General features: G+C 43.4%; 1 protein-coding gene across 1 annotated transcript in view; it reads left to right on the top strand.

The window, feature by feature from the left end:
- The window catches only part of KIAA0319 (KIAA0319 ortholog), a 993,525-nt gene that overhangs the window by 841,783 nt on the left and 139,313 nt on the right, over positions 1 to 12,429 (top strand). Inside the window, exon 15 of the mRNA XM_086965138.1 lies at positions 934 to 1,072. Within this exon, the coding sequence (XP_086821264.1) occupies positions 934 to 1,072 (139 nt within the window). The remainder of the gene's footprint in view (positions 1 to 933; positions 1,073 to 12,429) is intronic.

Raw genomic sequence — 12,429 nt, forward strand, 5'->3', positions numbered from 1 at the left:
CTAGCCTGGCTGATGATGGGTAATACCCAGAAACCGGTCCCAGGATGCTTGTTTCGGGTCAAGGGAGGACCTGGCTTGGCAGTTTTGGTCTGAACTGTTCCCATGAGGCACAGGGTCAAGACTGATTTTAATATGGCTGGTTCTAAACTGGGGTGGCATGGTGAGCAAAAAAATTGATGGATTTAACCCAGATCTCTTGACTGGGGGTGAATGTGTGATTTATCCAGCACTCTGTCCATCATTTGTTTGCGTAGCACCTTTTGTTTTATAGCCCCACCTCTAGCTGTAGGTGTGAGCCATAGCAGGTTGCAAGTTTCAAGGGATTGTGGTATACTTGTCCCACATTAGTAACCGGGCCCCAGTGACTTCACTCCAGGAGTCTTCTGTATGTTACAATTCAGCAAATTCACCAAGTGAGCATGGAGAAACAATTCAACTACAAGGTAACCAATGAGAAGCGCTGTTCCAGCGTTAATGTCAGTCCTGTAGCAGGCCAAGATTGTCTCTTTGTCCCATATGTCCAATCATGGCTTGTGCCCTACCAATTCTAACTAATATTCAGCACTTGAGAAGGAACAGAAATAGCTTCAAAGCCAGAAAATACTTTGTAGAAGAAGGTAGAAATTTATGATCGCCCAAAATCAAGACTTACTTTAATCCCTTCTGTTTTTATAACCCCTTCGAGGCTATTGACGAGCTGGGCTCGTCATCGCGCTTACCTGCGCGGATGACAAGGCCAGCTCGTCACGTAACGCGGTAATTTTGAATTTGCCGCGCACAGCGGGAAAAGCCGCCGCAGCGATGCGGATATATATGTATTAGACGATTCTAAACTACAACTGATAGCCAACTCTTGTTTTAGATATCATTTTGGCAGATATTGAAAGCAAGAAATTATTATTATTTTAGATGACTTCTGAATTGTTTTTGCAGGATGTGATGCACAATTCAGACCATGAGGCTATCCTTCAACTAACCAACCTTGTGGAGGGAGTCTACATCTTTCATCTAAAAGTCACAGATGCCCGGGGTGATTCGGACATCGACACGGCTACTGTGGAAGTACGGCCAGGTATGGAGAATCATGGAGCAATAATCCTGGGCTATATTATTAAATGAACATGGCCTTGTACAAATGTTTGTAATTAGTTCATAGGGACTGGTGAGAAAGTCATCTAGTTTTATTTTGTTTACAAGGTTTGGAATTGCCAGTTTGCACCGAAATGAGCTGTAGTTTAAATCATTGAATTAGAAACTATATATAGTTTGATTTTCACATCCCTCGTCTTCCACCTCTACATTAATGTGAATGCCTAACCCTCACCATTGTCCTAATCTACACACTCTCCATTATGCTATCTCTTGCCATAACCTGGACTGTAGGAAGAACCATATCCTTAACCTTAATCTAAAACTTAACTTTCACTTGCCCTAAACCCAACTCTCAAAGTCATTCTAAACCTAACACGATTACTAACCCATACCCAAACTATTGCTATACCCTATTTCCCAATCCTAACATTCACTTTTTTAAAATAAATAGATCTTTATTCAACGAAAACAGAACAGACAATATAGGTCATCCATAGTTGCAAAAGGTACCCATTTTACAAGTCATCTCCCGTTTAGGTGAAGGTTACCACCATCATCTGCAAACAAAGTAGAAACTGTCAAGAATATGAGCCTATATGATGTACTATCTTATAACTGTGGCGACATAAACCATAATGTTAACCACCAACGGGAGTAACGCCTGAAAAAACATGAGTCGCCAGCTGGGCATAAGGTGCACTTTCCGTCAATTGAGCCACCTTTGGTCAAGGAATAATCCGGCGGTGATCACTGGGGACAGGCACCTGCCTTTGTTTTTAAGGACAACACTATCAGTTCCCACTGCATGGTCACCTGCCATCCCCCCTCACAGAGGTGGCTGGTGAACTTGGAAAGTAGTGCGGCGAAAGTACATGTCTTAGATCCAATTTCGTAAGCAAAGTGAACAATCCCCTTGTCCTTGAAAGTGATTCATAGGGGACTTCCTTCTAGAAACTTTGAAAACAGCCTGGGCCTGGAAATGTTTTTGAATTAGTAAAACACGTTTTACACTAGCCGTGCAGCCATAGGCAAACTTTTTGAGTTGGTAAAGCAAGCTTTGCACTAGCAGTGCATCCTGAGGAAAATTTTCGAGTTGTTAAAACTTTCTGTCTCATCAGTGTAACCCTAGACTCTAGGGTTACACTGATGGGACAGAAAGTGTAGGGCCTAGAGTGTCTTTTAGAACAGCTGAAGCGCATACAGTTGTTTCCAGGGTATTTCAATAGTGAAAGGATTCACTAGAGCGGAGGAGCGTCGCCTCACTGCTTTCTCGCATTACGAGAAAGCCAAAACATAAAATGGTACTAACTTTTAGTTATTATCATTTTATGTTTCCTTTGCACATTGTGGGCGGGTTGGCGGTGGGGCTGCTCTACTCTTTGAGCAGGGCAGGGGGTAGTCGTTTGGCCACTCCTGAGTGCGCAAATACTGTTTGGTCGGCCCTCTCGGGCTGCCTAAACCAGTCATGTGCACTCTGCCCTTCTCCATGCAGGCTGCATTGCAGCCTCCATGGAAAACATGTCCACCCCATTAGCTTTTAGCTGGGCAGCGTCCCGACCAATCACAATGCTGATTGGCTTAAGGGAAGGAGCCTGGCTGCCTGCTTCCTGTTCCTGTCGGAGGCAGGAGAGCAGGAGCCGAAAAGACGCAGGACCTGGCGGAAAGGTAAGTTTAATGTAATTTTTATTTTTATTTTTAGTTTCCCGCAATTCCCCAAGCCCCCCCCCCCCCGTGACACCCCCGCAAATCATTTCGCAAGTAATAACACCTGGACATTTTCCCTCATTTATATTTGTAGTAATGACGTTGTTACCATTTTAATAGTGCACAATTTGTCACTGGCATGAATGGCATCACTGCCTTTTCCTGTATGAGATTTGGAACAAGTATTCTAAAAGTATGTAACTCTGAGGCCGTTAGGTTAGATATGTATACAAATCTCAATTGAAGTAAATTTTTGAACAGCCTTAATGTTGCTTTTTCATATAATTTTTCAATATTATTTAATTTAGGATTTTTGGCAGAGCGTGTAAGGGGTTCATTGCACTGACAAATCTGTGAATATACTGCACTGACAAATGAAAAGTGTTTTCTCTTTCTTGCTGAAAGAGAGGTGAGAAGGGATGGTGCAGCGTTGGCAGGAGAAATAGGGAAGCGCCTCTAAAGTGAATACAAGTTTGCTTGGAAAGGACACATCATTTTGGATTTTGTAAATATTGAATAAAAATGCTTCACACAAAAATTGAATTAAACTGTACTCATTGTTTCTTGTGAGTGCAAAATAAACCGCCTCACCGTGTTCATTAACAGACATGGAACTTGAGGCAGAGCATTTGTCTGGAATCACACAATTTAGGAAAATGGAGTGCAGGAACATGATTTGAGGGAGAGAATGCTATGAGTGAAACATCGAAAGGCACCTACAGCAGTTACAGGGAATGTTATACAATGGAGATCCAATGGTTTTATAACATACTGCCAACAAGCGTCTCATTTTGTTTACCTTTAGCGCTTGCTAGAACTCCACTTCTATGTAGGTATCTGGCAGGCTGAGCTGTGTGCTCATATCCAACTCAAAGTGGGTCTGTTGAACTCCTGATCAGAAATCATTATAGGGCTCGGTCTAAACTTGCTTCTCCCCGCTTCAACCTCTCTTCTGATAGGGTGCTTGGATAGCGGGCTGACATGCCTCTCCATCGAGCAGGCTTCATTCTTCAGACATGCTGCGCTGATTTGGGCATGCGCAGCATGTCTATGGCTTGCAAATGTTTGAAGGGCGCTGAGATGTAAAACGCCCCTCAAAACATGCGCTGTTCCCAGAACTCTGCTAATATAGTACTTTACTTTTTACTGCCGACTTGCCCACTTGGCCCTGACAGCACACAGACAACAGAAATGGAAGCATTTAAAGTGACCGGTGTGTCGGTTTATCTGTTTTCATTGCTGCTACTGTAGCTGCAAATTGCAACTTCTTCATGTTTTTCTGATTAAATTAGTGGGGCTAAGCTTCGGTGCCGTCTATGGGCCAGCCGCCCTTCAGCTGTCCTCAGGGTTGCAAGCAAGTCTGCCTTTGCCTTTGCCCATCTATCTCAGCAGATCTCCCAACCTCTGACTCAAGTCTGGCACTCTATGGGACTTCCATGCCATTGCTATGCGTTGTTTTGCTGAAACAAGGGCTACATCTGTGAACCTTGTGAGGTATTTAGCTCCCTTCGGTCAGGAAATTAAGCCTAACAGGCATAGCAATGGTTCCAACTGCAGTGTTTTCCAACCAATTTACTAATAACCTCAAGTACCTCCCCACCGAAACAGCAAAACGATAGGCTTTTGCCACAACATTTGGAAAAATCCAGCCTTTAGGAATTGGCAGCGGGGACATCTGGAATCTGCACCCTCATTCATGTGGTCTGTACATGTAGGCGTGAGGTAGGTATTGTGGAGGTAGTTCAGGTGTATTTTAAGCAGGCATAGCAGGACACTCTTTAAATGAATTTGAGCACCCAAGGCCAATTATCCAATATGTCTGCCCCAATATTTTCTTCCCACCCTGCCCTAAGTGGCGGTTTTGGGCCAGCGTGTAGGGTCAATAGGATATTATATAGCACCAATACTGCCCTTTGTGCCGATCTATTGGTAAGTAGCATCTTGAGGGCAAGTATTGTAGTGGGCTCCAATCCTTTCTGCTGCCATAACTGCTGCAGTGTTTTGTCTAATGAAGGTAAGTGATGAATTGACCCGGTCCCAGGTTGAACTCATCTTGGAGTTCCTGGAACGTATAAAGAGTCCCATGTATATAGAGGTTGCCCGCTTCAGTGTCACCAGTCTTGGTCCAAGACTGTTTGTCATGTGTGACCATGAGGCCACAAAAAGAATGAGGGGACCAAAGCTGGAGTTTCAGTGTATACCGGTGTCTGTGGTGTTTGGAGTATATGTATCCTCTGCAGCAGTGCCCTGCCATCTCAACCAGTTTATGTGCTATTTGCTGCTCCACTCACGGTGTCATCAACCAACACATTATCTCAGGGTTCTGCATATCTCCGATGATATCTTTCCTGTCCAGATCCTTGTCTGGGCTCAGCCACCTAGCTACCCACTGAAGCTAGGCAGGGCGTCAGCATAGTATTGGTCATAAATGGGGGTCTCTAAGCCCCCAGCATCAGTGGGTCATTGTAGCTTAAGTTGGGCAAGCCATTTCAAAGCCCAAACCTCAAATTAGATTGGAGAGAATTTTATGCAGGTCGGCAATTACCTTGCTGGGTAGCTGAACCGAAAGAGTCAAGAAGAATTAACATAATCTAGGGAGGACCAGCATTTTAGATATCGCTATCCTGCCCATTGGGGACAGCAGGAAGGAGATCCAGAATTTCACAATTTCACAGACTGATGAGTTGATGCTATCAGCATGCCCAAATTCTCTTCAATTAAGTCAGAATCTGTGTGAAATAAATTTACAACCTGATATTTAAAAGTCTGGAATTTCGGCTCTATCCCCATTTGGGGGAGTCCAGCACATACCTTGTCCTGTAGGTGCGAGAGAGGGAAAAGGCAGAATTTATTGCAGTTAATTTTTAACCAGGACATATTTCAAAACTCATTCAAAATGTCCATCACCTCCAGCAGAGCCCCCAGGCTATCCTTAAGATAAATCAAGGAGTCGTCAGCATGTAGAGAGAGAGAGAGAGATGATCTACCACTGGACTCCGGGGCGTAGTTCCCAATTTGCCTCCCTAATACACAGCAGACTGGCCAGGGGCTCCATAAAAATGAGGGGCGATGAGGGACTGCCTAGTGTCCCTACCAATCGAGCATTGCGCTATCATCCGGCCCGTCCAGCCTGGTGCCACTGGTTGGGTGTACAGTAGTTGAAATCACTGGCTGAAGCAGGGACTGACCCCAGTTCTTTCAGGATTACCATTAACTAGGGCCACTCCATGGTGTTGAAAGCTGTGTCTATATCAAGAGAGAGAGCCACATTACATGTGTTAGATTTCCGGGCATTTGTTACCAAACAGGCGACTGAGATTAAGGAAAGTATTTGCCGGCAGCACTAATCCTTAATGATTAGGATATATCTTTGTTTTGACCACTGTTAGGCACCTGTTAGCTAGTACTTTCCAGGCCGGCCTAAAACGTGTATATTCTTGCAGCAGGACCGCCATTCCGCATTTTCAGCTTGGATCTTCAGAATTGTGAACTCATCCTTGAGGACTGACAATTGAGAATGGAGTTCCTTGACTGTGGGGTGTATCTCCTTAAGGGTGGTTTCAGTATTGTCCATTCTGTCTACCAGCTTCCTGTGGTCAGCAGGGAGGAGGCTGAGATCCAGGGCAACCACATCAATCTTAGCTTCCAGTGAATTTACAAGTAGTCTGCAGTAGCTGGTTAAATTTACTCAAGTGTTCCTCCAGCGTGGATCCCACTTGTGACAAAGGATCCTTGGCGCTAGGGGGCTTATTCATGTTGCAAAGAAACCCTTAGATGTTGTGGCTTTGGGAATCTTGGGTTTCATCATCCATGGTAGAGGTAGACCAAGCTGAAGAAACCAGGCCCCGGGGCAGCGAGGAGAACAGTGACCCCAGCAAGAGCAACAAAGTCAGCACAGTGCTGCCACAACCACAGTCCGACGCAATGTGCCCAGGGTCAGGCAAGACTAACCGTCCAGCATGAGCCCAGTGTTTAATCCTGCTCCTTCGTTCCGCGTGCAGCATGCCAAGGTGGATGTACTCTCTTGCTAGCCCACAACAAACTCACAGCCCTATATAGTGTCATATATTGCGGGATCCATGCAAGTGACACCAGAAGTGTAATAAAACCTTAGGGGGCCTACTGCAAGGTATACTATTGGGGGCCCCTGTCATATCTCCAGTCACCCAACTAATTGCACACCCCTGTGAAAAGGCCTCACAGCATGCAAGAAAATGTTACACAAACCCAGAATGTGTCTTACAACAGCTGAGATATTCCCCAGCAGCAGAAAAACTGCAGGCTCATGCCTCTCAGAAGACTTAACCGCCAAGTGGCACCCTCTCTATTTATCTTGGCGGGGACGCTTAGATACCATTAAGATGATGTTATCACCCATAGTTCTATACACTATCTCTAACACACCAGTTCCAATTCTGGTGAAATCTTTTGAGAAGATTAATTCCACCCTTTCTTCCTTTTTATGGAACAACAAAAAACCTAGAATGTCACTGATAAGGTTAACTTGATCCAAAACAGAGGGTGGAGTTAATTTTCCTGATTTGCGTATGTATCCGAAAGCATTCCTTCTACGTCAGGCATCTTTCTATCTCCCTTTTCTTTTCGTGAATATATCTCCTTCACACGCAAACCACATATCCTTTCCACCCTTATAATCAAATTTACCTCTAAACTCCTTCAGTCATCCTCTCCCCCTACATACACCAATATAGATTCCTTCCCTAATCAAACCATTTGGCATAATAAAAGTCTGCTTATTCATAATAAACCCTTCTATTGGAAAACTTGGAGACAGAAAGGAGTGATTTGGGTTAACCAATTATTTTCTCACTCGGTTTTTTTATTGATTCCCTCGCTTAGCCAATTGTTTAATTTGCCTGCCTCATTCCTTATTAAATACAATCTTTTAAGGTTGCTGTGATGACTCCATGTACCCATTTATCTACCACGCCAAGTACTTCTAACATTTCGGATCCCCTCTCACAACTGCATACTCTGTTAAAAAATACACCTAAAGCTTCCACTATATACAGTTTTTTACAGGGTATGACACTACTAGGCAGAAATCCAAAATATAGGAGGCGTGGGAACAGGATTTTCAGACATCTTTGCCAGCTCCATTATGGAAGAAATTATGGGTTAAGTTACGTAAATCCTTCAGAGCAGCAAACACAACACAGACAATTTCTTTTGTATACAATAGACTTTTATTATCACCACAAGTAAAATATTTTCAACTATATCAGATGTTTGCTGGACATGTTCATCTCCAAATGCCGACTTATTCCACATGTTATTCTCCTGTGCATCAGTTTGTAACTTCTGCAAACAAGTTTGGGTTCAAATTAATCAAATTTTTGGTACGAAGTTTCCTTTCTCCTTTGCCAATGTTTTCTTAGGATCCCTCTCACCTGTTTGGGAAAATGTAATGTTTAATGTCAAAATTATTGACCTGTTATTAGCAGTTGCTTTTCAACAAATTACTATAAATTGGAAAGATTTCACAAACATTTCCTACAGAGCCTGGTGGTACGCTGTCTGCCATAACCACAGGTTAGATACTGCTTTTGTTTACCCTATAAATTTGGCAACAAAACGTTTAGACTTGTGGTCACCGGTGACAATCTTTCTGGATACAAGTGCTAAAAGCTTTTCTCAGTTAAAACATGTTAAAACCTGCACAACAAGAAGTCCTTAAATCCCCCTGATCTCCTAATCGTTCCTAAAATCTCTTATAATTCACTGATACTCAGATTCAATGTATTATTATTTTTGTCTCATATATTGTTATTTATAATTCTGATTCGTTTATTCTCATTATAGTATGTTCTGAATCTACTGATATGAGGTCATTATTATGTATTTTTTAAAGGCACCTTTATATTTGTCAATAAAAATTTTCTTGAACTAAAAAAAAATGACTAATTAGACTAATGATGCTGTCACTACAAAGACACCAAGTGACCTTACCAACCTGCGGTGGGTCTCCAACCTTCTGTCTTCCACTGGGTTTCTTCGCAGTCCACTGGGAAGGGTCCTTAAACTTTGACTCTACAGAGAATGACGTCCCATGGACGGAGGAGAGAGCTGTCCCAACTGCAATACCCGTACATGCAGCAGGACACGGTGGTACCGAGGGGCCCGAGCTCCAGGGGTGCTCCACCCCTCACTGACCCTGTGAATGGGCGGACCTGAAAGCTCCTGGCTGGGTCCGGACCGTGGGGGCCCCCTCCATTCACTTTCCAGGACTCCCACCACAAGTTTCGTTACACCACTTGGACAGTGGCACGTCAAAGATTATTTTATAGCAACAGTTAGAGCCAGAATGGCACATGGCTTTTTAACTCACTGCTCTCCGACTCTTCATTAACCCGGCGATGCTTTCGGACCCCATCTGCATCCTCTGTTGCTCTCAGACCCCCTGGACAATACAGTGGTATGCCCCCACCGACCTAGACCAGGAACTGTCCTCTAACCCCTTTAGAGCCTGTGCTGCCCTTTGCCCATCCTGCAGCATGCTGGTGTCTGTCTATCTGAGCCCTCTGGCACTTTGCTGCTCTCTCTGAACTGTCTGCTGCGTGTTTGAACTTCTTCTACCTTCATCTCCTTTGAACCCTGCCCAGGGCCGTCCTCCTGTCATTCTGACCTGCTCTCACCCCCAGTGTGGCCTCAGCTTGGCTTCTGTATAGTGATGAAATATTTACCAAGCTTCGATAATGGACAACTCAGGTACTGAATGTCCAACAGCCGTGCTGGCATCATTATGTGTATAAAATATGCACCCACTACCCCCACCCATGTGCTTCTATGTACTATAAGCTTACAAGCATGAGTTGAATATTTAAACATCAAAACGATTGATAGTGCAATGTGGATTGATATAGTACTTTCTGAGGTTAGCCTGTTTCTAGCACTCCAAGCTTTGTCAGATATTGAAACATAGATACATAAAGTGACACAACTGAACTGGCCAGCAAAACATGATTAGAAGGAAAACACGATTTGATGGGAAACACGATTTGATCAAGTTGAATTAACAGCCAGGATTAGTTCCCAGTTTTGTAGTTTTCACAGTTGTGAATGTCCTAAAACACACCAATTACGATACATATATTTAAAGGTGCATGCACACACTTTTCTTTTATAAAGCAATCTGGACCATAGTTGAGTGGCAGGGTAAATGTTAGGTGTTTTTTATTATTACCTAACTGAGAAATAAACCTTTATTGATCCTAGGAGCAAGAAAGGTTGTGTTGGCCTCAACGAGATTTAAACGTGTTACATGTCCAAGGTCCCCAGCAAGCAGTACAAAGTGGTAGGCAAATAGATCTGCGGAAGAATAGCAATAAAAGGGTACAGTGCTCACCAGAGCAAACGGTTTGTATGAAACACGTTTCTGGTAAGATAACTTGGGTGGTTAATGCTCTTGCTGCAGTTACCTGTGTGCAGTCGTCTGATCACAGGTGTTACATCATTATTAAAGGCCCTGGAATGTAAAAATGCCTGTTGCTGAACAATGTGACAGCTGCATGTCACACACCGCAATCCAAGCATCACAGCTTAGCAGGTTCATGTGCTTGTTGCTGTGATCCATGCATAACTTGTAGATCAAAAGCCATACATTTCAATCTTTGAAGGGCTACATCAAACTTTCATTATTGATTTCAATATGAATACTAGTAAGGAGGAAAGCAAATACCATCCACCAAAAGAGGCAAACAAATGTGCTGTATGAACTTCAGTGTCCCCAGATAGAATAAATGTGGTCTACAGCTTCCAAGACAGGAAGATCATGTAAAAAAAGGAATACAGATGATTTCATATAAAGTTCCACTAAAGAATCACCTCCGGGCCTTTGCGGAATGTTAAAAGATGAGCAGATGGCCGGTATTATTCTCGGGGAAAGGTGGTAATCCTAAGCAAAGTCAAGAAACAAGGAATAAATGAGTTCAGCAGGACTAGGTTGTTGCGTCTTTGATTTACCTGATTTTAATGCAAGAAGGCGTAGTGCAGGCTCTTGCAGCTCTTCTAAGCGCAGTGATGATGGTCACAGCATTTGAATGACATCAAACCATCTGCTTTTCTAGCAATGCTCGGGTACCCCTCCTTGGAGCTCTTCAGTTTGGATTGGGGGCTTGTACACAGAGATGTATGTGGAACTAAGTTGGAGCTTCAAGGTGGGCCCACATTGTTTCACCCACTGACCCTGCGAAGGCCACACCCACTCCAGGAAGGACAAATCCTGCCTTATTGTCCGAAGCAATAGATACAATTTTGTACCTGGAATGACAGCAGCAACTGGCTTTCTATTAATTTTGTAATACACAATCAAGGCTGAGAAGGGCTTTCTAGGTCTACGAGTGCTGGGGGCCCCCAACGCACTGCTGGTGTTGCTGAGCCATATGTTACGCCCCTGAGTCACACCACCCCGGACTCCCCACGGTGTATAGGTTTTAGCAATGTCTGTGTTTGGTAGGCTTCTCCTGGTGGTGGCGAGCCCGAACCCAAATGCGGCAAATACCGACATATCCAGAATGGGTCCGTTTTCAGAGTGAAAGTTAATGTCTTCACTTTGGGTTCTATTCACAAAGAGCCTCCACACATATGGTGGAGGCTCTGCGCTTGTGGAGGGTTCTCCGCACTGCAGTTTCTCATTGCGGAGATCCTTCGACGAGTGTGGAGATCCGGCCACGACTGCGGAGCCTCCTCCATAATTGGAAAGGCTGTTTGTGAATCTGACCCTTTGTGTTTTGTGGCGTTTCCTGTCCTAGATGATGGGCCCAGCCACACAATCGGGATACCATTTTTTATGAGGAGTGTGGGAACGCTGGGTGTTAAGCATTTTATGATTCTACAGATTTCTCAATTTTCCTTCACAGAAATGCAAGAAAGATGCATAACTTCAGGCAAAGGCTAATGTGTACACTGCATTTTAGGATTGAAAGGCATTAGGATCAATGTAAGTCACACCACCTTGGACCCCATGGCATATCTAGTTTTCAGGAATGTTTGAGTAGGTATGTTTGGCTTGGTGGCAACTGAGTAGAGAATATAATTTTAAGCTGCAGCTCAGTTCTCTACTGTTGGCTCTGGGTATCATGCGTTCTCCAGTATTAGGGTGTCTTTCATAGATTCACATGCTTGAATAATTCCCCGTCTTCGAAGTGGGAGTCCCACGGTACATAAAATAAAATAGTAGTAATATACATATATATATATATATATATATATATATATATATATATATATATATGTTTATATGTATATATATAAATATCATAAATATACATAAACTTATAAATATTTTATATATAAATAGTCATAAAGAATTTTTTTTAAAGTACCATAGAACAACATAGGCCCATAGAGGCCCAAAGTGAGAATCCGCTTTAGTAACATATCCACGTCATTATAGTAGTCCACATTCCAGCCAATCAGGCTGTAGCACCCTCTAGAACCTTCTCCTCAGAAGCTCAAGCCCTCAGATTTTCTACCGCACATGTGTGAAGGGAGTCTCCCTGAGCTCTGCTCAGTTTTCTTCTACTTCAAACTTCTTCAATTTCTACAACATGTCTTCTACTAAAAAATCTTTATTCAGACCCTGTTCTTCATGTGGAAAACTACGCCTGTTCC

This window comes from Lissotriton vulgaris, chromosome 4_1, assembly GCF_964263255.1.
Source record: "Lissotriton vulgaris chromosome 4_1, aLisVul1.2, whole genome shotgun sequence".
NCBI lineage: Eukaryota > Metazoa > Chordata > Amphibia > Caudata > Salamandridae > Lissotriton > Lissotriton vulgaris.